The sequence below is a fragment of the Varanus komodoensis genome, unplaced genomic scaffold (genome assembly GCF_004798865.1).
Source record: "Varanus komodoensis strain SLA01 unplaced genomic scaffold, ASM479886v1 scaffold3, whole genome shotgun sequence".
Lineage (NCBI taxonomy): Eukaryota > Metazoa > Chordata > Lepidosauria > Squamata > Varanidae > Varanus > Varanus komodoensis.
Genome location: NW_025335761.1, coordinates 35,934,949 through 35,962,616, shown reverse-complemented (window position 1 = coordinate 35,962,616; position 27,668 = coordinate 35,934,949). Strand labels below are relative to the sequence as shown.

Sequence of the window (27,668 nt, the reverse complement as noted above, 5' to 3'; positions counted from 1 at the left end):
GTGCGAGCGGGCGGAGGGGGGAGAGAGTTTGGCGACGGACGAGGCAGGGATCCAAGGCGAGATCGGGAGCCGTGGGGAGGGTAGCCCGGGCGAAGTGGAGGGAAAAAGCCTCCCTGTACCTGGAGCTGCGGCGGGGCGACGGAGAAAAGGGAGGGAGCCCCGAAAGCAGGCAGTCGGCTAGGCGGCAGCCTCAGCAGCAGCAGCAGCAGCAGCAGCAGTAGCCGCCGCAACAACCAACAGGTCCGCGCCCGGCTTCTCCGTCCGTCCGTCCGTCCGTCCGTCTCCCGCGGGAGCGCTTCGTCCCCCGCCGCAGCCAATGAAGGCGAGGCGCATCCACCTCGGCTCAGCTCCCGAGGGATGGCACCCGAGGGAGAGGCATGAATAGGGCGCGCCGGCAGCCGCCAGTGCGCTCCCGGGGCCGCCTGACACGTGCGCTCCCGGCTGAGCCTCCCCCTGGGCGCCTGGCTCGGGGGCTGCCCAGAGCGGCGTAGGTCGGAGAGCGTCAGGCAGCGCCGCGCGGGTCGGCAGGTTCCCGCCTCGGAGCTCCCGGCGAAGCTGGCTTGGTCCCGCGCGGGCGCCCGCAGACTCATGGAGAGGAACCCCGGCGAGCCGAGGCGCCGATCCGCTTCCTCGGGATCCGCCAGCGTGTCTTGCTAGAGGCCCCCAGTCACGACCCCCCCTCGCGGGCGTCCATTCATGCACCCTCTCGCCCAGCGCCAGCCTGCAGCAGGATCCGCCTCATCGCCCTTCCGCGTGCGCGCTTTTCTCCCGGGGGTGTCCCGCCTCCTCGCCCCTTCCCCGCGCCGCGCCGCGCCTGAAGATGCACTTGCAAAGGGCTCTGTTGCTCCTCTCCCTCCTGAGCTTGGCCACCGTCAGCCTGTCGCTCTCCTCCTGCACGACGCTCGACCTGGAGCACATCAAGAAGAAACGGGTGGAGGCAATCCGGGGCCAGATCCTGAGCAAGTTGCGCCTCACCAGCCCACCGGAGACTGTGGGGCCAAGCCACGTGCCCTATCAGATTCTGGCTCTGTATAACAGCACCAGGGAGCTCCTGGAGGAGATGGAAGAGGAGAAGGAAGAGAGTTGCTCCCAGGATCACACCGAATCTGAGTACTACGCCAAGGAGATCCACAAATTTGACATGATCCAGGGGTTCCCAGAGCACAGTAAGTCCCCTTTTCTAAGCTCCGGAAAGGCCATTTGCAGGATGGGAGGGGTGGCTGCAAAGTGGCTGAGGTTCAGGGCAGAAAAAACTGTTCATCTTCCTTGGGCAAAGGCTGCCCAGACATCTGAGGAGCATGCAGGAAAAAGAGAGACTTCCAGGCGCTCAAGGCTCAAAGGTGGGGATGGACTGGATGACAGGCAACATCTGGGTTAGCTCATTACTATTTCCATTTTGCAGGTGGGCAAACTGAGACAGAGCAGGAGAGTTGCACTAGGGGTTACCCAGTGAGTCTATGGGTAAACTGAAATTTGAACCCAAGTTTCCAGATCAAGATTTCATTCCCTGGACTATGCTGGCTCTCTGTGCCCAGCTGTGGAGAGAGAGAATTTTTCTGCCAGGTCTCATCAGATCAGATGGGATGTGGCTTGGCAATAAATACCTCTTTTCTTTGGGAAGCAGCACCTTGTCTGACTGAGAGGTTGGCAAGAGTTGTCCGTTGCAGCATTGATTACATTGTGTGTGTGTATGTTGTGATAACATACAAAAGCAGTTGTGTTTGTGTAGGTGGCAATCTTGTGCAAGGGTTTGCAAACATTAAGTATATGGCTAATAGAGTATTAGGTACACAGTCAGTCTTAGAAAAGACTTGCGCATGTATGCGAGTATGCGTGTGTACACTGGGTGTATCTGCAATTTCCAAACAGCCATGAATTAGAGATGTATGTTTGCGGGTCCAGGTCATGGAAAAAGTCTCTGAGTGGGAGAATGAAAGGCATCTGACTGCCTATACAGTGACTCCTTGGCAAATATATTTTCTCTTGCACATGCATCTGGTGGATTTACTTGTGGTCTGTGTGATTTTTATTTGCTGATTTGTTCATAACATATCTGCAGTTCAGTCCCACAGTAAACACATTTCAAAGCTAGGCCTGGAATCTTGGCTCTCTCCAGGAGTGCATGGACAGGTTTTCCAATCATCTGGGATGGGGGGTGGGAATTGTGAGATTCTGGCAATAGGCATGGTTCCCGTTGCTGCCATTAGGTGTCCTCATGGATTCTTGAATTACAGCAGAACTGTGTGGGGGTGGGAAGAAGGATGGGGCCAAGAGTTGAGGGAGGGGTGGAGAAGGCAACCACAGGAGAAGATGGTAGGTGCTGATGAGTTGCAGAGAGCCTGGCGATGTGATCACTGGCTGAAAGACAGGAGCACAAACAATTTAAGCTGCAATCCTAGGCAGACCTACTTGAAAGTAAATCCTGTTGAACAAAGCAGTGCTTTCATCTGTGCAAGAACACATAGGCACATCAGGTTGTCAGGAGGTGAACCTATAGAAACTCACTGGGAAAGGTGGCAGAGGAGCACCCCACCCCCACCCGCCAGGTGGAGGAGCTACAGGGTTGGGAAAGGGGCAAGCCAGGGCTGAGCCAGCTTTCAGTGTCTTGGAAGAACATCACCCCAAAGTCCGGCCAGTGAACAGAAAACCAAGCCAGCGTCTAGAAACCTAAAGTAGGAGGGAAGGGGGGGAAAGGGAAACAGAGAGGTGTGTGTGTGTGTGTGTGTGTGTGTGTTGGGTGGAGGGTGAGGGGAGATGTACTTCAAGACTAGGAGAGAAAAGGCATTTCAAGGCTCAGAAGCCAAAATTACACTGGAATGGTTGAGCAGATACACTAAAATGTTCCATATGTGAATAGTGAAATTTACCACAGACACTGGTAAATTTTCTCCCTCACACTCACAGCTTGGTGAGTTACACACTCACACTCTTAGCTTGGTGAATGTGTGTTGTGTTCAGCTGTGGTGAACTGGTCACAGGATAAGAGATAGGTACAGTCAGTCATAAACACAACCATTCAGCCCACTTCAGCAGCAAGTTTGGAGCAGTGAGGGAAACGTCTGGTTGAACTGTAAGCTGAGTAAATGGCATAGCACTCATTCGATTACCTTGAGACCTGGAAAAATTCTGCACACAGACCACTTGGTCTGTCCATCCCCACAACCCTGGGAATTGTGTCTTTTGAAGCAGGAAACTATTTGCATGAAGTGGCTTCCCAGACAGCTTGGGTGATCTTGACTGTGCCAGCAATCCCTGTCTCAGTAAAGTATATGTGCATGCATTGGAGGCAGTGTGTGTGTGTGTGGGTGGGTGGGAATGAATGGTTGCATCTGCCAGCCCTGTGGGGACAGTGCTTTAAACAAATGGCTTTCTATGGGAAAAAAGCGCCTACATATTTTCCTTTTCAAGAGGCAACCTCTTAAGGAATTCGTGGATGGAGTCTCAGAAGAACTTAGGGGGAAGCACTGAGAAGAAGCAGACAGCAAACAGGGAGGCAGTGGTGGGAGAGGCAGAAGAACTGAGCTGGTGAGTATCATCTTCACCATCCTCAGTGAACAGTCAATGAACAGGAAGCAAATACAGAGGAATAGCTACCCTGCTGCAGATAAAAGGGAAGGAAGGTGCAGAAGAGGTTCTGCAAGGTTTAAGGCAATGAAGACACAGATGCTGAGCAGATGTTATGAGTATCTCCACACAAAGAGGGGTGGAAATGTAGAGCCACTGAGGCTGAGCAGACAAGAAATGTCTGAGTCTGTATAGATGTGGAGTCACATCAGTAGGGGCCCATATTTTTTTGTGTTGCAAGTAGTATTGCAAAAGAAGATATTAGCAAGGTAGTGCAATTCCTGCAGGTTATCGCATATGTTGTGATTCCCTCATATCCACTAGTAGTGAGAAATTCCAGGGGCACAGCACTTCATTGGACTTGGTTTCCTTTGGCTAGAGATCACTGGTGGCTTATCAGTATTTTGTGATACATGAATTTATTTACAAATAAGGAGGTTGACCATATATGGAGACATGCAGCTTAAGCTGGCCTTCCCCAAGCTGATACTCTTGCAGTGTGTTGGGCTTCAACTCTCCTAATGCCTAGTCATTCAAGATGTATTGGACTACAACTGTGCAAACCCGGCCAGAAGTAGATTTTGAAGGTGTGTTTGGGATTGTTCATATATGGAGAAAAGGTGAATTGAGCTTGGAGCTCTGTAATTTGTGGAACCATTTTGGCTGCTTTTCTCTGGACATCTGATGTGGACGTTGGAATTTGCTGTTGGAGTGTTTCAGCCAGCTGATCCACCCCCCCACCATGTCTTGGACTGCACAACCCCTGGGGCGAAGAAGCCATTGTGGCTTCTTTATGCTCCTCACCCCCCACCCCCCTGATCATGGGAATGGAGCCAGTGTGTTCACACACAGATTTCATTGCATCTTCCTTAACTAGTGGCGTGAGGGGAGGTCTTCTTATTCAGATATAGCTATCTGAAAGCAGTCCACCTAACAAAAGATGTGTCTTATGACTTTGACATTAACTGTTCAGAAGTTTCAGCACAACATGCCTGAGTAGATTTCGCAACTTATACTTGTACAATAGCTTCTGCCTCTTTTAGGTGTTATCCCTAGTGCAGGACCTATGAGCACTTTATCACGATCAGCTCTGTGAATAATGTTTGTGAAAACAATGTGTGATGTACAGCAATGGTGGAGTCGTCCAGGGCAGTCTTATTGCATGAACTGCATGGAGATTAAGAAACAGCTACATGAATTGTCATCTACTGCAGATGGCCTAGATGCTTCTGCAGATGGCCTAGATGCTCCTCTACCTGCCTATATACCTGTAAACCAAATATTCTCTGGAGACCTCCAGTGCTTTGTACAAGCTGGTAGGAAACAACTTATGGATCTAATAGTCACACATCAGGTATTTACAAGTGTTCAGATATCACAACTGGGAAACATAGTAGGTATATGAACCTCAGTCTTACTAGATAGCATGTATTATGCTGAAATAAGAGAATGACATGACAATGTAGCAACATTTATTTGTTGAAGCAAATGGCACCATATTTTGGCCTTTTGACCAAATTACCCCATAAAGATGCACAATCAGTGATTAGCAGGAAATGCCTAAAGGTCTAAACAGACAGGAAAAGAAAGTATGCCAGTGACCATTTATAGCAATATAACATTTGTACAGAACAACCACACCCTTGCCCCAAGAAGTTGTTGGTTAAAGTTAGACCTAATTTAAATAAACAGGGAAGTTATTAAAAGATTCAAACCAGAAATTACCATGAAGGACCTAAGAAAACAGAGGTGAGGTTGTCAGCTCCTTTGTATAACTTTTAAGAGGTGCGTGGAAGGAAACCATTCACCGCAAGGAAAAGCATTACAGCTGCCACTGCTGCCTTCCAGGCAGCTGGACTTACAAAGTTCCTGTCTCCTGCAATGTACAGCCAAACAAAGGGTAAAGGGGATTGACTGGTGAAATGGAGCTGACTTGAAGGAAATGTGAGCCTCTTCAAACTGTGAGGGCAGTACACTCAGGTGTACAGAGAGGGCTAAGCTGCATGGGCCTGCGGGGCCTGACGGCCTAGAAGGGCAGTCAGAATGTTACTACGTGGAGCTGAGGTTATCTGGCAGAACAGCTTTAGGCTACAGTTTGCCAGGCATTTCTGTGTATCCACAGTGCAGAACTAACAATTGAGCAATGGACTTATGGGCAAAAGTGTCATTTCAGTTGTCCTCCTGGGACCAAATTACTTGCCCCCCAAGAGATGCCATTGAAATGAGGTCACAGTGGGGCCTGCCTTACAGAGGTTCGTGACGTTTCTTCCACTCACTGAGAGATGGATTTGGTCCCATGTCTTCAAAAGTGGCTGGTGTTCAACTTTCCCATGGCTCTGTCCCTCTGCCAGGTGGTGATTCAGAGTGAATGTAGAGCCAAAACCAGTCTCTCTCTCCTCCGGGGAAGCAAGGAAAGTCTCATTCCATTGAGGTCTCAGTGCTGATACAGACAAATGTGAACTATACACACAGGAAACAGTCCTGGCTCCAAACCATCCACTAGACAGCTCGGAGCATGTGTCCCGTTCCAGGACTTCAGTCCAGCAGAGGAAGTGAGATAGCAGCAGAAGGAGAGCATAGTTCTGATACAGAAAAGCAGGCCTGATATTTTAGAAGCAGCCCCACATCTTATTCCACATGACTATAGGAAAGGAAGCCCTCTCTGTCCCCCACACCCTGCTTCCCCGGCATTTCATTCCTAGGGCAGTAGCACATAGCAAAAGATCTGATGGCTGCTGTCCATGTCACGCCTTGATGTGGCGGGATTCCCAAGCTCTCCTGTCCAAAGCAGCGGAGAGTGCCGTAATTTTGTGTCTCTGTGGAAACAGGCAGGTGGGTGGAATCAAGGCCTAAGGACACTGCCCAGCCCTTCTCAAAGCTTGGACAGATTCATATTACAGGAGGTTTCCCCTCAGGTTCTCCAGCTGGTGGTCTCAGTTTTGTGCTAGCTCTACAAAGTTGCTGGCTCAACACAAAGAAGCAGAAAAATAATTCAACAACACTGCTGCAGTTAGTAGTGGCAAGCAGAGAGAATGGGGAAAGATGAATGTTTACTAGGTCTCTTAGGAAGATTTGTCCCCTGCTTTTCCATCAGCAGTTATTAGAACAGCTTACAAAATAGTGGCTCGGTATGTTAAAATAAGCACATCCAACAGAAGCATAACATTTTTAGTTCAATAGCAGTATGTCTGTGGAAATACATAAGTCTTCACTGCTTTATGAGACACAACTAATTACAGAGCCAGATGATTCCTTGCAAGAGGCACTACGACAGAAAAGGCCCTGCCTCTCATACCCACCCTTCAAACATCTACAAGGCCTGGTGGTGATGGAGAGAGAGCAGGGCTTCAGATGTTGCTTCTAAATCTTGGCCAGGTTCATATGACAAGAAGCTGCTTTTGAGGTCATCCATCCCCACCAGCAGCATTGGAGGTATTCTGGTGAGAGCCTCACTAAATGCTAACTGCTTCTGTGAACTTGTTGTACATTATTTTGCTGGTGGTAGTGCTGTTACTGTCCTTCTGTAATTTGATAGGGTATTAATTTGGGGATTTTTAATATTGCATTGTTTTCTTGGGGTTTTTTTTATTTCACTTCATGAAGTACCACGGCTTATTTAATAAGAACAGAAGAAATACTTAAGAAAAAATACAGAAGGCTTGGCCTAAGACTCTTTACAGCACTCTTTACAGGTGGGCAACCTGTGACCCTTTAGATATTTCACCCGAAATCTCTCATGGTCCCTGACCATTGGCTATGCTGGCTCAGATTGATGGGGGCTGCAGGCCACAATACAAGTCACCCACCCCAGTGTCAAGATGTGAAGATCAGTACTTGACAGGTGTCTAACAGCCAACATAGATACCACAATGGAAGATCTGTGCCTGGTTTCCAATGACTTTTCAGAAACCTAAGTTCATCTTTTGTGCCTCCATCCTTCAGAACAGGGTTGCAACACTATAGGAGGGTTCTTAACCCTTCATACTCTTTTCCAGGAGTACTTCCTCCACCTGAAGTTGCTATTTATCTCCTGGGGCCAAACATAGCTACCCACTTGCTCATTCAGAGATGTGGCTTAGTAGCCTTCATTTGAAGGGCCAGTAATAGAGGCTCTTTGCCATGTAACAGTAGAGTCTGATATGTGTGAACTTCCTCCCCCTCCAGATATTTATATAAGTTGGGCCCCAACATAGCTCAAAATTGGCCTGTGTCCCATTGCACCAAGCTTTATTTTTACAGTTCTGGCTGGGCGTCATATTTAGATAGCTAAGTCCCAAAGAGATGCATTTGTAGAGACTTCATTACCCGCATCCCACTGCCAGATGAGGAGTTTTGTTCCTTGGGAGCCTAGCATAAGCTCAGTGCAATTCCTTCTTAAACAGTCATTCTACTTCTGATGGCCAGTGATCAGGAGGCCATCAGTTGCTATGTTTCTAAGCACATGTCCAGTAGTAGTTTGAATTTATTGTTCATTGTCTGAAGCTTTTGGGTTGGAATGGGCTGAAATGGTTATTATGAGGATAAATTTAAGCTGTCTTAAATTTCTTGCAGGAAAAAGGTAGGATATTAATGTAATAAATAAATAAATAAATGTTTGAATGTTTGAATGAATCAATTGGTAAATAATGGTCTGCAAATAAACAATTGCAGAATTAAAATGCAATTAATTCTGAATGGTGTTATTTAAACATATACATTAAAGACTTTGGAACCATTTGGTCTGTGCTATAAAAGGCACAATCTTATGCAACTTTAGATGGGAAAAAGGGCTTACAGCTCCCAGCATGCCCTAGCCAGCAGAGCTGCTTAGAGCATGCTGGGATTGTAGGACTTTTTCCTGTTTGAGCTTGCATAGGATTGCTCCTTAAGAATAGTTAATTTGCCTACAGGAAAAGCAGCTCAGTAGCACCACAACCGTATTCTACACTTGGGCCATTTCAAGGGTTCTTGGGGTGGCCAGATGTGATACCTGCTGAAATTCCGTCTTCTATGCAGCTATTCAGTATCTTTCTGTAACTGTTTCCTGGGCATTTCAAATTCTTTTTAAACATCGTATGTTCAGGCTACAACGGTGTTATCTTTGGCTAATAGACAGTACAGAAATAAAGTAATAACAACAGCAGCAGTGCGGGAGCCCTGCTCCTTCTACATCTGGCCTCCATACATGTTATGCAGTCATCGTGTTTGCTGCGGCTGCATTGGTTTTACAACAGTGTTTGCTGCTGTAAACATATTAAGTGTGAAACAAGCTGTGAAAATAAACCAGGGAGTTACAGATTATCCTTATTTCAAGTATGTGCCTCCAGAGATGTGCATCTGCCTTTCATGAAGGCTGCTGCATTGGTTCGCCTCCCCATTTACAGCTCAGGAAGATGCAGTAGCTTGCTCTTCTTTGTGTCGCAACTGATTTTGTAAAAGCTACTGACAACACCATTCTTTGCCTATTCAGAACCAAGTCCTGTGAGTTTAGGCATTGCTTTCAGGTAAATGAATGCGGCAGGTATGGGGGATCTTGTTTTGGCTTGAGGGCCAAATTTCATTTTGGAGAAGCTCTTGGAGGTTACATTCCCATGGGGAGGGATAGACTCAAAGGCAGAAGTGAGCACGGCAAACTGTAAAAGTGGGCAAGCTTGAAAAATTCCACCCATCCACATTTCACTGACACCAATTTATAGGAGCAAGTATAATTACTCAGGAGTAAGTAGGAGGGACTCCTGCATCTGCACTTTCAAATGGCATCCTAAATAGTAGGTCTCTGTCTACTCAGAATAAGCATGAACATCAGTGGCAGGTTTACTCAGAAGTAAGCAGAACAAGCATCTTCATAAAACCATGCTTCACACTTCATGGTAAATGTTTTTCTCCGTTAAGCATTGTGAGAAGGAGCCCTTTTCAGTGTGAAGCAGGAAGAAAACATTTATCTCCAATCAGCTGCTTATTGGAGCTAAAAGTTTTGTCCTCTTTGGCAGAGGCAGTGGGCCCATAAGTAGTTGCCAGGCCTGGTAACATCTGTGGATCAGACCTTCCCCATGCCTGCTGCACAGGGCCACAGTCTGTGGAAGCAGCCACTACTGAATGCTTATACCTGAGTATCATGCATACAATCGAGCTTTTAGACCTTATTTTGCTTTCTGGTCTGATATAACATTGCAGTCAGGACAAACATGGCTGTGTAAAAGGTGAAGTAGCCCTGCATTTGCGGAAGTCAACACATGATGCATGAAAAAGAAATATTCAGGAAAAAAATTGTGCTCCCAACAGAAGGCGGTTCAAAGCTGTCAGTGATTTGTGAGGTTCCCTATATATGCTGAAGCATACCTGTTTGTATGTTTAAATCTTTTTTTTAAATCCCCACACAATCTGTTGGTTTCCATCCTATGGAATTTCGATTGCATAGAGATAAGAAATGATAGAGTCACTCATATTATTTTCTGGAGAGGAGCATATGAGTTCACACTGAATACTGATGACAGAAACTCTTGTCTTTGCTACTACCTTTTCTTGGATTATGGGGAAGAATTACTATTCAATCCCAGCTATATTAAAATCATACTTTTTCCAATTATTATCTATAGATAGTTCTTTCTTCTTTCCTTGGATGAACAAAAGAAAGGGATCTGAAGGAACTGAAAGTTGGTAAAACCATGTTAGTCTAGAAATTACTGGGGGTACTGAGCCGTGGAATGTTGAAAAAAGGGAAACCTTAATTTTATATTCAACTCATAATGATATAATCATGTTACAAATTGAAACCCAGAGGATATCGGTACCTTGAAGGTGAACATCAGAGTCAGCAGGGGTAGCTTGGCATTCCACCTATGCTATATTCTTGTCCAGTTATATAGCAATAAGTAGCCAGCCCAGATCCTAAGTCTTTCTTGCACAGTAGTGAAGGTTTAAAGAGAGCAGAAAAGGGAAAACCCATTGTCTTCTGTGACTCTCAAACTATGCTACAGGGTTCCTTTTCTAGCAGCGCTGGTGACCAACATGGGTGGACCATCTGCACAGTGATGCCAACCAGACCCCCTCACTTCCCTGCTGCTCTCACCATGTGGCATTGCTGTGAGTTACCCCATTCCACCCCAGCACTGCCAGTGGCTTTGGGAGTGAGAAAGACAGTTGCTCTTGGCACACATGCCCAAGGCCTTCTGACTGGGACTTGGTGGAAGAGCAGAAGGAGGCCTCAGAATGTGGGCCAATTCCAGATGTGGAGGCACTTATCTCAAGGCCAGACTCCCCAGGTGCTCAGGCAGCCTCTGTGAATAACCAAGATCAGAAAAGGGGCTTGGAACAGGGGAGTTTCTCAGACAGATGAGGTGGATATGGCTCTTGACCCCATGATGCAATGTTGGCAGAGCAGGGTAGCCCAGTTAGAGGATCAGCATGCAGAGAAGAGGTGTGCTCATTTCCAAAAGTCCCCTCTGGAAAGGATGGGGGCCCAAACATAAGGAAAGTTCCTAGAACTAAATACTAAATTGGGTTCAGCAAACCTATCTGTGCATGCTCAGAGATTCATTCTGGGTGTTTGTGCTTCTGGAAAATGCTTTGGTCAATAAGAAACAATAAAGGTCTGTGGCTTTGAGTGTGCGAAAGGAGAAAACCTTGCTTACGACAGTTACTTTCAATCTTATGTTTATGTGACAATATCTTACTCTATATTTATGAAGTGCTGGTTTGGGCAGGAGTGGGAGCTGAATGGCTCTGGTTGGCAGCAAGCATTGTTATCCAGCACTGATTGGAGCTGGGTAGCCTCTTCCTTCCCATCCCAACCACGACCCACACTCCTGTGTAAGTATGTGGGGAGCTGCTGGTGGCCTAAATAGTGGCAATAATCAATGGCAAAGGGGCAGTGGTGAGTCTTAGCGCCAGGAGAAACTGTGCTTCTTTTTCAGTAGCTCTGACGGGCCTCACTGCCCAGGTTTGCTGTCGGTCTGGATAATTCTGCATGGTGCATTCTCCCCATTGCTGCTGCTGTGTGTATGCAAGTGATTCTTCCACTTGACACAGAAACTACTCACATCTCTAGCAAATGCCAAGGGCTGAGTAAAATGATACGATTTATTGAGAAATATTAGGCTGGTGGAGGAGTATGACTGTTTTTGAGAGTTTTAACTTCAGCAAAATTTTTGAAGCAGAAGAATTTCTGCAGGAATAGAGAAAGTCGTAGGGAACGTTTCAGGCAAAGCCCTGCAATGTAGACAGGGCTTGCTCTGCCCTGATTCTTGTGCCTAGTGTATTATACTGCCCTAAGCAACTGCTGAAACATGGTTTGTGGAATCTGCTCCCTCTTTCTTCAGCATACCACTCTCACTAGTTCAATATTCTGGTTTCTTCATTTTCTCTTAGATGAACTGACTTTCTGCCCTAAAGGCGTAACTTCCAACATGTTCCGCTTCAATGTGTCTTCGGCAGAGAAGAACAGCACCAACCTATTCCGGGCCGAGTTTCGGGTTTTGCGAGTGCCAAACCCTGGTTCCAAACGCACTGAGCAGCGTATTGAACTCTTTCAGGTGAGCAGACCTTCCAGCCAGGGCAGAAGGGGGCCTGTAGAATGCCTGGTGCTTGCTGAGAATTCTCACGTGCCATTTGTAGGGTAGTCTTTGCCTTCCTGATTTCCTCTGCAATTTAACTGCTGACCTTTCATCCCTCATATCCAGCCCATGATCAAACATTCCTTTATCAGCATGGCGCTCTCTTGTAGAAGGTTCTAGACCTAAAAAGAAGAAAAGTGCATTGTGGTTGCCTGTAGCTTTAGGAAAGTGTTGCCTGAATAAATTGCCTTCACCACCATCATTTTAACGAAAGGCCGTGCTGCGCATATGGTTCCTTTCAGAGCTAGTCCAGACAAAGCTTTTATTGTGAAATCACCTTGCCTCATTGCATGGAATTTTATGGAGGATCCCTCTCACTTTTCCCACTGCATTTTCTGTCTTTTTTTTTCTTTTTATGTGTGTGTGTTAAGGATGAATAACTGCACAATGCCTTTTAATGGTAGTGTTAGGAGCCCTCTGTCTGGAGGCACCTCAAGACATATTGGCTCTTGTGGTTAAATAAAAATGAAAATAAATTTGGCTCCTGGCAGGAAGAATCGAATAAGTGACTTGCTGCTTTTAGTGTTGCCTAGCATCCCCTACCTGAGGAAGCCCCTGACTGCTTAATGTAAGCCCCCGACTCTGTGCCTTTAGCAGCCATTCTACAGACAATAATAAATTTTAGTACTTTTATTGGGTTCTCAAAGTGCTCCACAGATATACCTCTGTGTGGTATGCTATTATACCTTATACTTATTATACACAGATAGCTTACAATACTGATATAAGGTTGGCTGTTATTATAAGCTTATCACTGTTCAGGCAAGGGGGTATGGCTGAGGTGACCAGTAGTGAGAAATGTTTAAGGTGGACTAACCCAAATACAGATAGCCTAATATATATATTGCCTCCCTGAGACACAGTTAAGGGTGGGAGATATAAAATTTAAATAAATAAATGGAATAATGGTAACATTAACATATTTTAGCATAATAACATTTTAATATGTGCCCAGCCTTTATCCATTACCTTTATCCATTACCTCAGCATTTCTGCTGTTATCATCCAGAAAATGGCAAAGTAGAAGCAGAAAGTGCCGTTACACAGCCACTGTGTAGTGTGTGAACTCTGCAGTTCCTCTTAACTGTCTGCACTAAATGAGAGGAATAAGTTTTGGGATGAAAGCTGAACTTTATTTATTTATTTAGAATATTTACATGCCGTCCTGTCATGAAGGCCTCAGGGCGGCTTACATAAATAAATAAGAATAATATAAAACATAATACAAATTCAGCAAAGGGGCCTAGAATATCTTTGTGGGGACCAGGCAAGGCTGGCCCTACCTTTTGGCAGAATGAGGGGGTTGCTTTGGATGCGGGGAAGTGGCAGGAAGGGGTTGGAGGAGGGAGCTGCGGGCCACATGGCCTGTCCTGCATGCCTTAAGCTGCCCTGCTGTCTCCTGATGTGGTGGAGGATGCCCTGCCTTGCCAATGTTGCAGGAAGGTCCAACGGCCAGCCCAGCTGGCTCTTGTACATGGAACAGGAAGGGGCTGCCATTTTGCCCTTGGCCCCAGGCAGCAAAGTCCCTTCAGCCAGCCCTGGGACCAGGCCCTTCTGTGTCATAACCCTGAGGCTAAGAAAGAACAGCTCATATAAAATCACCCAGTACGTTCCTAACTGAATAAAGAGTTGAACCAGGGCTTTCATCTCATAATTCACTCTTAGGGTGCAATCCTATGGCCAGCCAAGACCATCTGGGAGGCCATAGGATTTGTTAGAGTTTGAGCACCAAGATCCTGTGATCTCAGAGCTGGGACTCCAAAGACTGAGCTTCAGCCCTGCCCACTCACTGCTGGTGTGAAAGAACCATGCCTGTTGCCTTGCCCCAAAGTTGCAGCTGGGCCCAGGGCAAGGGAAAAGGGGGAGCCTGGAGGCTCTTTAGATAAAATGCAGGGTGTGTGGTGTGGCAGGGGCAGAGATGGCAACAGCCATGCCTTTGAGTTTGGAGGCTTACATATATCTGCCCTGAGGGCTATTGGATTGCCTCCTGGCTACAGGTCTGCTCCCACTTACCTGGGAGGAACTGACTTCCTAGAAGACATGCACAGGACCACCTGCTTTCCAGTTTTTTGAATTTAGATCAAACTTTTCGTGTTTTATTCCTCCCTGTCGTGTTACATTATCCAAAAGGTTATAAAGAGGTAAGGGGGTGAGGCAAGAATATACTAAATGCAAGAATTTAGTGTAGAAATGGCTCCTGAATACCAGCTACAGGGTCTGGTTTATCTAAAGAAAGGGTAAATAGGGTAAGCATGTTCAAATTACCTTTATCAAGCAGAATCGGTCTTCTATTCCCAATTAGCAATTAAGGATAAAGGACTTCAACTGCAAAGAATTTGGTTAACTTGAAATCTGTGGCAGTAATTTTAGAAACCATTGTTACTGAGCCTCAGACCTACACAAAACTTAAACCTATGTATTAGTGCCACTGTTCTTACTGTGAGCATTTCCTGAAAATAGAAATATGTCACCTTATATTACAGCAATCTTCTAAGTTTTTTGCCATAACACTAGGAAGAGAGGGAATAACCACCAAAAGAAAAGACCCAGACAGAAGGTGTGACAGTAGCCCCAATAGCCCTCTACCACTTTTTCTGCCTCTCTTTGCCCCTCTCTCATAATTAACACTGGGACAGCCTGTGAGCTGAGATATGAGAGCATGGGCTCTAGCTTGGGTTTCAGTGTATGGGAGACGAAAAAAGTTATTTCTGCCAGGGAAAAATATAAAGCAAAGTTCAGATGCCTGCTCTTCAACACATTCAGGATTACTTTTCCCATATTTTGGTCATGGTTTGCGGTTTTATACCTTTTCACAGTGAGAAACCTAGGCAGTCTTGAGGGATAATCAAATTATTGTTATTACATTACATTTCTATACCACCCATACCCAAAGCTCTCCGGGCAGTTCACAACATTTTAAGTCACCCATCCAGATTTCAACCTGGCCCGACCCTGCCTAACAGCCAAGATTAGGCAGGATCAGGCACTTCAGGCTATATGGAATATATATGTGATCTGAAATTGGGAGGTGGCAGCAAATGGGCCTGACCTTGAGTTGTGCTTTGTCGTGAAGTTATACTTTGGTGGTGGTTGTTTTTAAACCTAACTGCCACTGACTGAGCTTAAGGAGCATACATGGTCGACCTCCCTATCTTTTTTATACTTGAAACAACTCTGTGAAATTGGTTAGGCCAGATGCTGGTGATTAGCCTAAAATCACAGTGTGAACCTAATGGCTGAGTAACGATTAGAAGCCAGATTTCCCCAACATAACCCAGCACTCTAAGCAACCGCATCACACTGGCTCTGAAATGGTTTCAAGGAAGTAGAAACCCATGCGCAAGCTTTGGTCACATGTCATTGGTAGTAGCTCCTTGAAAATTTGGCTAGGGCTGGCTTCTTGTTCATGTCCAGCTGATGACGTGGAGCTGGTGTACCTTACAAACCCTGCTTTCCAAATATTTGTGGTGGCACGCTGGATCCTGTGTTTGGTGGCACAAGTCCAACTGGCGGCAAGCAGGGGAACCAGCACACATGAAATTGTGAAACAGTTTTCCAGCAGTTACAACAGATTTCGAAATTGTGCAATTCAGTTGTAGCACACTTTCTACCCCTGTACATATTCATTTCCACCTGTCGATAAGGATGTGCTGCATTTGCACAAATTCACATTTGCTGTACACATTAATATATATTTGTGTACAGTCAGCTTTAGTACCCAGGACATTTGGTGACATGCACACATGTCCCAGTGCTCTTACAGCCTGGCAGAACACAGTCACTGTGCCTTCTGAACTGAATGGCCTTACGTATCTCCTCCCAATGCAGATCCTGAAGCCCGACGAGCACATTGCAAAGCAACGGTACCTCAGTGGCCGGAACGTGATGACTCGGGGCTCCCCCGAGTGGTTGTCCTTTGATGTCACAGAGACTGTGCGTGAATGGCTTCTGCACAGAGGTGAGCGGTACAGAAAGCAGATCCATTCCCCTCCACTGCGCACACTCACGCTGGAGCTGGTGCTAACCAACCAGGACAGGACTCCACAGCACTTGCTTGCGCTAGATTTGTGACTGGATGGTAACTTTAACTCGTATATATGTGGAGAGAGGGAGAGAGTTTCTAACTAGATGTGCACATATACACGAACCCCTGTACTGTACTTGAGATAATATCTATGGTGCTTATCTAAAGTTATTTCCAGGTATATCTTGCCATTTGTTCAAGGAACTCAAACTGCCCTTCAATCTCCCACCCTACTTTATTTTCACAAAGCCTTGTGGGGAAAGTTAGGTTGAGATGATGATCACCAAGGTCCCAGTGAGCTTCTTGGTTGACTAGGAGTGTGAATCTGTGTCTCTCCACTCCTAGACTGAAACTCAAACCACTAAACCATGCTGGCTTTCTAAGCTGCTCAAACATTTAACTCACAACTTAATGATTACTCAGCTAAGAAGCTCCTGTTTTGGAGCAAAGTGCCTTGCTGGATTTAAGACAGATTTGGACAAATATATTTAGTATATTTTATGATTTCTGATTATCTGGATTTTCCAGTCAATCCAAATAAGAACTCTGTTCAGAGAGCCTGTTTGTTTTAATACATTTCTTCATTTCTATACCACTCAATAGCCAAAGCTCATAAGTAGGAGTTTGTCAACTTGTTCAGTTCTTAGTTGAGCAGGGGTTGAGGGGTCCAAGGTCCAAAAGGTGAGGGAAGAGAGGTCCTCCTCATGCTATACACAGGCAAGGGAGGGAAATTTTAAAGAACTTACCAGTACTGCCTAATGGAGGCTGGTCCACACTTACCATGTCAGGGCTTTGCCACTAAATCTTGGTGGCAGCTGCTGAAGGAGACCTACTCTGCAAGCAAGATGAACTGAGCATGTCTGTGCAAGTGGGAGAAAGCAAAGAGCAGAAGGCAGGCCTTAGCTTCCCACTTCCAGATGAAGGTGGCTGGTAGGAGGCTCGGTTGGAGCTCGGTTGGAGCTGCACCAGAATTCTACCAATTTGGCGGAGCAGACCCAGAAGAAAGTTTGTTCTCCTCTCTGCCACAATCCATGTTGGTGCTGAGGTCAAGGGAGCCTTTGGCAGCTTCCATCTTAGTTTTCCTAAAATGCAATGGTCTGAAAGTTCTATAATTCTGGTGCATTGTGGGTTACAAATATATTGAGACACCCACTCGCGGATGCCATATGTCCTTTTCCTTTGTGTTTTTAAGCTACAGTGCCTCAGAACATCAGAACTCCAGGGCGCTCCATTGTGGCAAAACAAAGATAGCCATCAAGGGCCTGGAGCAGTGGCAGGCATCAGCAGGCTTTGCTTTTGGCAGTGGCCCTGGCAGTCACCCCAGGACGCCATGGGTGACTTTGGTCCTGACTACCACTCTGCGGCCACTGCTGCTCTCTCACTTCAGATTTGCTGTGCATAGGCCAGCTCTGTTTGCATGTCCCCCTGTGAGGATCAGAGGTCTGGCAAGAACAGCAACGTTCAGGGAAGGAAGCTTTTCAGAGTCAGCAGTGCACCGTCAGCCTTGCACAGGGATGCTGCCAACTAGTGTTCATTCATCTCACGCTCACCAGAGATCAGTGAACGAGCTGGGCCAGATCTGTGGCCCATACCACTCTGTGCTTTCCCCTTGCTTTGTCCCCAGAGCACTTGTGCAGTGCATCTGAAATACAATAGGTGCCTCATTTGTCTTAGAGGAGTTCTGAGCAGAGCAATGGGGATGTCATGCCCTGGGCCCACAAACACCCAGTCTCTGTGCTGCCTTCTTAAGAGTCAGCAGCTCAGTCCAAGACTCGAGGCTGCAGGGTTTGTGTGCATTCAAAGTTTCAAGTGAGGTGGGGGTGTCCAAATGAATGTCTAGTAAGCAGGCCAGAAATATAGATACCAATTAGTTTTAACAAAGTCAGAGAGTCCGGATAATGATGCTTGCTGTTTGCAACAAAGAGCAGCTCTGTCTGAACTAATTTATAGCCAGCTGTAACTCAGTGCAGCTGACTAATTAAGTCAGTGTGCTGTTTCATGGAAAACTCCCCGTTCAGGCTGTTTGGACTTCTGTGGAAGCCGTGCCCTCCTCCTCCTCTCGAAGGGGTGAATTCCCTCTGCCTCCAGCTCCTGCTTTTGGGGGACCCAGGAGGGCTCTGCCTCCTCCTCATCTGCAGCCACAGCTCCTGTGGCTGGCTGGGGCCCACTGCACTGGCTTTCTTCATCAGAGGAATCCTCCTCCAGGTAGGACATGACGGGGAAAGAGATGTGCCTCTGCTTCAGTGCAGCTGAAGCAGCTGCGGCTGGGCAGGAGGGCAGCTCCAGACAGGAATGTGGACTGTTTCACAGCTGGCCTCACAGGTACAGTCGCCGGCAATGATGCCAGTCAGCGCTGGAATGCAGGCGAGAGATTCTCTCGAAGGAGAGGCTGATTGTACACTCCTTTTTCTTAGATTAAGGCATTGGCTCCAGTCCAGCGCCTGAACTGTTGGTAAGGCAAGTCTCACTAGCCCCGTGCAGTTCGAGAAAATGCCACACATAGTTTGCGATGTGGGTGATGCTTGGAGACAGAAGCAGCGACTCCCTCGTCGTGCGGTGCAGCAGTTGCTGCTGAGCTTGGCGTTCAGTGGAGAATAACAGAAGAGCCTGCTCTTGCAGCGACAGAATTCAAGCTGTGGGACTCGGCAGCTGAGGCCAGCTGGGAAGATTAGACAGGTGCCGAGATCCAATGGCTGCTTCTAGCGTGATCTGCAAGAGCCTCCGCCCAGTGCATTGGCTGCCACTAGCTGTGTCGGTTTGTGTGACGTGTTGATTCTGACCCTCATGCTCCCCACTTCCCTTAAGTTCCCTGCCAAGAATGTTCCAGTTCCATGAAAAATGCAGTGGGAATTCTGTGTCCAAATGAGGTGTAATCATTTCCCACATAAATCTCAGCTGTAGCATGTAGGCCCTTTCATTGCAGGATTTCTGGTTTGGTGGTACAGAACTTCAACAAGGAAATTACTTAGTCACGTTTATTTATATAAAGACAAGAGGAGTAAGAAAGGATTTTGTGCAGGATTTGAACAGCCTAGTCCTTATCATATTTACTTAGAAATAAACCCTACTGAGTTCACTGGGATTGCTCTCACCAGGTGACCTTAGAATTGGCAGAGCCTTACACTTTTGGGGTTAAAGAGTTCTCTGATTTATATGTGCTGTGACTGGGCTCTAAATCTTTTTATCAACACAATGCTTAAATGAATGGCCTTGCACAGAACAAGAGGACACTTCAGCCTGAAACTGCATTAACCTTGGGAGTGAACCGTGCCTTACAAGAAATGCTGGATTGCTGCCAAAAGCCGACCTGTCAGTTCCTCCCTCATGCTCTGTCATACCTCCCTCGACTTCTCCTGATGTCATTACCCTACACATTTTCCCATTACTACTGACAACCAGTGATGTGGAGCACAGGTGGGGAAAGTCACTGTTTAATGATGTCAGCACATGAGGTCTTTTCAACTAGGCAATATGGGCAGGAGGGGGAATTGCAGCACGGAGGTGCCATTTTTGGCCAGAGGCCTGTATTATTTGTTCACAGAGTTCTATCCCCACTTTCATTTCTAATCCAAAAATGCAGAATAACATTGGCAGCAGGGTCTACAACAAACAAGCCGACTCATCACTGATGTGACAAAGGAAATAGAAATTGCTGGAAGACTGTTTGGATACCAGGGATATTATTTGGTCTGCTAGCCTGCCTAAATTCTTTTTCTTCCAACAGAATCTAACCTGGGACTGGAGATCAGCATCCATTGCCCATGTAACACCTTCCAGTCCAATGGTGACATTCTGGAAAACCTGCATGAGGTGCTGGAGATCAAGTTCAAAGGTGACAGAGGAGAGATTGGAGGGGAAAGCGCTAAATAGGAGAAATGAAGCATTATCCCACCTAGAACTCTGTACTGTTAAAATATGATTTCTGTGCAAGTTGTACTCTGCTAGATAACCCCACATCACTATTTGTATGTGTTTGGTGTTTAATAATGATCACCTTTCCATAAAGAATCAAGGCAACTGAAGTCCTGTGACACAGCCTGGACAGTTCTCATAGAATGGCAACTAAATTAGGATTCTTAGAATTATTTGGGTGAAGCCATGACAGTTAAATTGGAATAAGACTGCTAGATGATTATTATTATCATGCAGATATAACCTATATGAATTATGCAGAAGTTTACGAACATGTGCAGATTTCTAAAGGCCAAGTCTCTGTCTCTCAAACTTGGCTCTGGTGCATGCTTGCTTTTACTGTAGTTTCCAGACTGCGTGATGTGGGCACAGAGAAACTGGGCAACCTGCCTGAGGTGGCACAGGCAGCCAACAGCTTGGCAAGGTGCAGTGCTAGCAGCTGCCTGGCTTTTGGCCTGGGGAAGTAGTCACAAGTACCCACAGGCTCTGGATCTCAGATGTTCTTCCTGCTGCACTGTCCTGGATAATCCGACATCATCTGTAAGCCATTCATTTTTGTTGGTCTGACCTGGAACGGAAATCAATAACAAGAGGGGCAGATTAAAGGTCCCACCACTGATTTACAAGATCTAAAACCAGTGACCTGCAAAACATTTCAGGCTAAGAGCAACCAAGTTTATCCTGGAAGGCTGCAGTCCTTAGGGAGGAGTCTCAGTGGCTGAGCGGCTGGTAGCCTTCCCAGTCTGGCCTCTTGTTGCATCTTTTATGGATTTCAACCCTTTGTACTGCCATGCTAAAGCCTTTTCCCCACTTTGTTCAGGCATTAACAGTGAGGATAGTCATGGGCGTGGGGATTTGGGGAGTCTGAAGAAGCAGAAAGATCTTCACAATCCCCACCTGATTTTGATGATGCTACCACCACATCGTCTTGGGAATCCAAGCTTAAGAAGCCAGAGAAAGAAACGAGCACTCGACACCAATTATTGTTTCCGGTAAGTTAAGATCCCAGTTTATCTAACTGCTCCTATAATTAACTAGTTCTTTTCATTGCTTTGTAGCTGCAGTGCCACCACTCCACATTTTTCTGTCTTTTCCAAGCTGGAATTGAAAATGTTCTGGAAGCCCTTACCCTGGACAAAGTTGGGATGGTTCTGCACAGGTTGTGAGGTATCAGCTACACACAGTTGATCAGCCCTGTATTGTGGCCTGCTGGATGCCTGACAATTAGTGGAGCCAGAGTGGTGTAGAGAGCCAGAGTGGTGTAGTGGTTAAGAGCATGTGACTGGAACTCAGGCGATCCGGGTTCGAGTCCCCGCTCGGCCATGGAGCCAACTGGGTGACTTTGGGCCAGTCACAGTCTCTCAGCCCAGCCTACCTCACAGGGTTGTTGTTGTGGGGATAAGATGGGGGATAAGATGGAGGAGAATGATGTAAGCTGCCTTGAGCCCTTTGTAGGAAAAAGGCAGGATATACATCGGAAAGAAAAGGGAAAAAAACTAAGGATGTAATTCCTTATAATCCTGACAAAATGTAATATATGAGGCAAGCATTACAGGTCCAGAAATTCTTCTACAGCTCAGGCTGGAATTCAAGTCAGGTCAGAGGTCAGGCCCCTCCCGTCCACCTAATGTTTCCTTTGGTTCCAGCATCCTCGACCTAATAGGCTGGAGGGTACATTCGGAATTTTAAGTCCTATTGACTAGCCTTGGGGTGCCTCACCCATTCGTAAAATGGGCCAACCTCTTCCCACCACTTGAAAATGGTTTTAATTTTTAAAATATTAAATAAAATAAAAATCAGAAGATGCCTGGTGGGCACCCTGTTGGAGACCTCAAAGTGAAAGGGCTGTTTCTTCTGGCGTCTCATGTGCTGCTGCAGCTGCAAGCCAGGTTCTTCAGGTGGGAAAACTGCATTTCTCAGTCCTGACATGTAGTTATTTTAGTCTATTTCTCTCCCACCTTTCTTCCAGCATGGGACCCAAGCTGGCTTACGTGAGCCTCTTCTCCCTTTTATGCTCACAACAACCCTGTGAGGCAGGTTAAGTTGAGCGTGAGTGGCCCAAAGCCACCGAGTGAGTTCCATGGCTGGGCGAGGACTTGGAACCCGAGTATTCTGAGTTCCGCTCCAAACATTCTAACTGGCTGTCAGGAGGTGGAGCGGCTCGCTCGTCTTCCCAGGGCAGCCACCCGAGAGGACAGGGCATGGCCGGGACTCTGCTCGGGAGGAGCGAGGCGTGGGACTCGGGTTGCGCGGTTGCGCGGGCGCATGCACAGCTGCGTGGGATTGGCAGCTGGGGCAGGCAGGGGACTGCCACGCTGGGGACGGGAGAATAAATGCAGGGAGGACACGGACCAGAGGGGGTGAACAGAAGAGCGAGCGAGCGAGCGAGCGAGCGAGCAGAGGAGGGAGGCTGGGGGAGACGCGCAAAAGCAGCCTTTGGGAGGAAGCTGGAAGCGGCTGGCGTTGCCGCAACGCGCAGACGGCCAGGCAGGAGCGCCCAGGACACGCAGCCCGCACCTTCCCAGAGGCGGCGGTGCTCTTTGCCTCCGAACCAGGCGAGGAAGGGTCCGGGCCAGGAGGGGGCTTTGGCGCTGCCGCGGCGGAACCTGTGGACCGCAAGTAACAGGACCTGCTGGGTGAGCTCGCCTCCTCGCGAGCTTTACATGGAACGAGGCCCTTCAGCGCGCCTCTGCCTCTTAATCCTGCTGCACTGGTGCAGCACCCTGGCTTCACTTCACTGCTGAATCTACTTGAAGCAGAAGCCGGGCACGAGAGGCACTGGCTCTGAAACGCAAGCAGGGAGCGGGAAAGGGTTCGCTGCTGCTGCTGGAGTAGCAGCAAGGAGGGCAAAGGGAAGAGGTTGGAAGGCTTAGCAGGGGGTTGGGAGGAGGACTGGATCCTGTTATACCCCTGGTGATATTGGGGACAAAACTGGGTTCAACTTGCCCTGTAATCGGGCTCTGATTAAGTGGAGCTGTTTTCTGGATTTAGTGGGCAAATATGGTCAGCTGCCGGACATGCATTCACTTTTGTAGGTCAGATGTTGTGCTGGCCTGACCTGCTGTCTGGCTGGACTTGTTCCCAGCGAGGCACTTGAGGCATGGCAAATGGGTCAGCTGTCCCGCTCATTAGATGCAGGCTAAACACCTCGCCTAATTCCCCTCCTGTCCATGTGTGCCCGGCCCCTGTATAGCTGTGGGTCTGCGTAGGAGCACAGTATGAAGAGGGAGCAGCCCAAGGCACCAGTACCTTGGGAAAGCGGATCTGAGAACCTGCCTTGGCATGGCAGGGGGCATGATGCTCCCCTTCCCTCCCCTGCTCAGCTCCCAGGACTTTTTGGAGAAGATCTGCTACCCTAGTTAAAACCAGCAGACAGTTTAACCTTCACCTGCTGTACAGGTCAGGGAGGGCCCATACTGAACTTTCTGTATGAGGCCTGCATCGTGAGGGCTTCTTTTTTCCTATATTTGTCCTTTTGGTTTTTTTTTTTTTAACCAAACTCTTTTTGTTCCAGGAGCATGGAGGAGAACTGCTGTGTGCGCCGCCTCTACATCGATTTTCGGCAAGACTTAGGCTGGAAATGGGTCCATGAGCCCAAGGGATACTTTGCCAATTTTTGCTCTGGACCATGCCCATACCTCCGCAGTGCAGACACAACTCACAGCACGGTAAGCAACCCTTTTGTGTTAGCAAGGGCAGGGACCATAGAAGTTTGGAAATCGGGCTCTCTTCTCCCTCCCCACCAACCAGAGGCAGCTGCTAGCTGAGGCTGAAATGCTCTCCAGTTTCCTGGATCTAAGACCGACTGAGCTTTGTATATATAGGACTGTGTTGTCCACTTTGACTTGCTAACAAAATCATTTTTGTTAAATAAACGTTAGTCTATTCAGCCATGGGAAATTTCTGTTATGGTAGTCTTTTCCACTGTGGTGCTCTCCAGATGTTTTGCAATGTTGAAAGTTGTCATCCTAAACCTATGGAGGGCTATGGGTTGGGGAAGACTGTACTACACTTTTCTCCTGGTTGTGGTTTCTTTTTGTACATGGGGTTGATCTCAACTGTTCAACCAAGCTGGACTGGTGTTTGTAAGGCATCATTTCTTGCCACTCCTCCCATCCAAAATAGTTCCGTGAGGATTCCATGGCCCTCAAACAAAGTCTTTTCAGTGCTGTCACTGTTGCCCCTCATATAGCTAGTACGACCTTCCTTTCTAAAGCACTTCAGTTGGGTTCATCTGTTTTGGCATGAAAACTGGTACTCTGTGATTTAGAGTTCTTTGGGCTCCTCTCTTATGCAGAGTCTTTGAATCAGTTGTTCTATTTCTGCTCCAGAACCTTTCTGCCATATTTAATTAGCAGTGGAAGAGATCACTTGTAGCGTCATCTTCCAATTTGCTAATGAAGAGCCAGTCATTAGCCTAAAGCTGTTACAATCTAGAGGAAAATGAGACACATCTTTCTGCTTGTATGGCCTAGTTCATGCCATATGGTAGGAGAAACTCCACAGGGAATCCACCAGTGGTTCCTGGCTAAAGGGTTATCTAGAGAGGATGTTTTTTCTTTTAGACTTCTTTCTGTTGGCAGGAGTTAGAGAGCCCAACAGCTACACCAGTTTGGTTGTTAAAGCCTATCACAACTGTTTACATGTCAGGCAGCAGAGCAGTTGTTAACATTTGCGGTAATTGCTCCACCACAGGAAAGCATTTCATGATGGAAGAGAATAATACAGCACTGGTAGAAAGCATTTTCTGAACCATTGTAACTGGCTGACTATCGCTGTTGTTCTACCAGGGTGTTAGTTTTACTGCAATTACAATAAATTAACATCTGTGAAAGTCAGAGAACTTAACAGCAAGTGTATTTCACAGAAATGAAGGAAAATAGTGCTATTTCCTTTCCATTTCTTGTTGCTGTTGTGCACAGGAAAATAACTCTTTGTGTTGTAGAATGGGGCAAACACAACTCTTTTAAAGGAGAAGCCATGGCCCAAATGGTTTATGTCATTAAGCCGAAGCTGTGAATATAGCAACTGGAGAGGATGGAGTGTCCTGAAGAGATCAGTCTGGAGAGGTGGTAGAAGGTTTTTCTGGCAGTAGACTTGGCAGTAGACTTAGCAATGCTAGCAGAACTGAAGGACTGGGAATGGTAAAGACTGCCAGAGCTTCAATAGAACCCATAGACAACGGATGTTAGAAAGGCAGAACAGGACAAATGGGTGTCAGTGGTCTAACCCTAACTAAGGCCTTACTATTGACATAGGACATTTTGTAAGTTTCTCCAGGGCAGCTCTCTAAATTCCCATTACTTTAGACTGGTAGCCTTCTGGGGCAGTAGATATGACTTGAATCAAAGTGACTTGAATCAAAGTGCCATAAGCTGTTTTGGGCCCAGGACGTAGCAAGATATATTAAAGATTCAAGTGGGAGAAGGTCTGCTTCATGAAGAGAACACCTGGCTCCTGTCCCTTGAGCAAGGAAGTAGAAAAACGTTAACACAGCCTTTCCCAAACTGGTACTGTCCAGCAATTTTGGGCTACAATTCCCAGCATTCCTAATCACTGACCTGATTGGCTGATGGATGTTAAAGGCCCAAACATAGGCAGAGCACCAAATTGGAAAGGGTGCCTTAAGAGGTAAGACCTTCTGTCAGCAACTTGAGCACACTTTTAAAAAGTGAAGTGTCACCAAAATTCAAATGGTCAACCATTGTGGATAAACCACTTGAGAAGATTCCATAATCTTTGCTATTTTAAGCTAAAAAACCAAGATTTCTGAAGTCTTGGGGGGGAAGTGGGGGATTAGAAGATGTTTCTTCATTGTCTGTTTAAGACAACTTCTGTAGCCAGATATAGATAACATATAAAAATATCATGAGGAGAACTGTTGATGGATTATTTTTCTCTTTCAATAAAGCCAACTCCCTCATGTAGGGAAGCATTTTTAGAAAGCTGAAAACAGATTATTTTTCTCCATAAATCATTGGCACCCCCTTCCTTGAAATGTAGCAGACTCTGGAAAAACATAGCTCTAAGGTTAGATGGCATTGCCTAGAGTGATTCAGGTCCAGCACCAGGGAGGTGGTGTAGGAATCCATCAGAGGCCCCCAGGGCTGTCCTCTGGCATTCTCCCTTGCTCGGGTAATAATATGTGCAATGAAGCAGAGAGAGACCTCATTGGAGTTGTAGAGGATTCAAACAGTTGGGAGGAGGATGTAGATATTTGAGAGGGACTGGATTAGATCCAGCATGATCTGGAGATGCTGGCCAAAGTAAGTTGATTTTTTTCAGCTGTTTCTCTTGAAACTCAAACAGGGCCATAGGATGGTTACACCCAGCGTTGTTGTTTTTTAAAGAGTAGAATATACACGAGAATGGCTTGTGCCAGTGCAGAGCTGAGGTTTGGATGCCACACTCATGTTTGCTCTTTCAGGCTGCTCAGCTGCTCTAAGTTAGCCGCCTCAAATTAATAGCCATATTATACCAAACAGCAGTCGTGGCAGAGATGGCTATTTTAAGTTGCATTTTTGATCACTTACAGGATCCTGGTTGGCTTGAAAGAGGCTCCTCACGTATTTCTCGCTTGCCTTCCCAGGTGCTTGGTCTATATAATACGCTGAACCCTGAAGCATCTGCCTCCCCCTGTTGTGTGCCCCAGGATCTGGAGCCTCTCACCATCCTGTACTATGTTGGAAGGACCCCCAAAGTGGAGCAGCTTTCCAATATGGTGGTGAAATCCTGCAAATGCAGCTGAAAAAGACTCAGCACCGCCCACAGCTGAGAAACTGTAATGATCCACCTTCTGCTCCCAGAGCAAAAAACCAAGAAACATAGAGAAGGGCACTGTGATCTGGTCTTCTCACACTAGACAAAATCCAAGACAAAATACAGAGTTCAAAGACCTTGGAAAAAGCCCATGAGCCAACACCACTCTGCCTTCCTGGCTCTGTCACCTTTTCTCTGGGAGTTACTTTTGCAGGATGGAGGCTTGAAGAAAGAGGCACTCATACCAGCTACACATTTAATGTAACCAAAGAGAACTTCATTTGAAGAGGCAAGCATTAGCAGAGCTGTGGACAGATGGAAGGGTCAGAGAAAAGAAGACATCTTATGCCACCACTAACTTTCCTAGGAGCTCAGCCTTTCCTACAGAAGGATGAAGATTTCCTTATAAAGGAACACTAATATTTTCTTAGAACCTGGACTATAATGGAAATAATTATTCTGCAGACAATGAGTGCAGGAGTCTGTGGTCCAAACTGCTCAGAATGGCCAGTTTAAAGAGGACTTATTGACACACTTCACACAAAGATGAATTCCTCTGAAGTTTCTCCCTTCTCCTCGAGTACCTGCTACATGACCTCTGGGCCAGAGCAGCTGCTTTGCTCCTGTGCCCACCCCCAGCTCAGTTTTAGGCAGTAAATCTTCAAATGAGCCTGTATTTCCTGTGGTGATTGAGGTATTCTAAGGAAATCTGCACATCTCTTGCACAAGGACCTGGACCAGGCACAGCTGCCATGGTTATATTAAAAAGTATTAATCTCAAATATTGTAAAAAAATAAATATTTTTTGGAAATTGGAA

The 27,668-nt window shown here is 46.7% G+C and overlaps 1 protein-coding gene across 1 annotated transcript; it reads left to right on the top strand.

Annotated features, from left to right (window-relative positions):
• Window positions 1–468: 468 nt before the first annotated feature.
• Window positions 469–27,668, top strand: TGFB3 (transforming growth factor beta 3). The gene is made up of 7 exons (XM_044436028.1): window positions 469–1,166; window positions 11,911–12,074; window positions 15,984–16,113; window positions 19,904–20,011; window positions 20,912–21,083; window positions 23,606–23,759; window positions 26,681–27,668. Exons 1-7 carry the CDS (start codon window positions 821–823, stop codon window positions 26,837–26,839), a joined length of 1,233 nt encoding a protein of 410 aa, XP_044291963.1. The 5' UTR covers window positions 469–820; the 3' UTR covers window positions 26,840–27,668.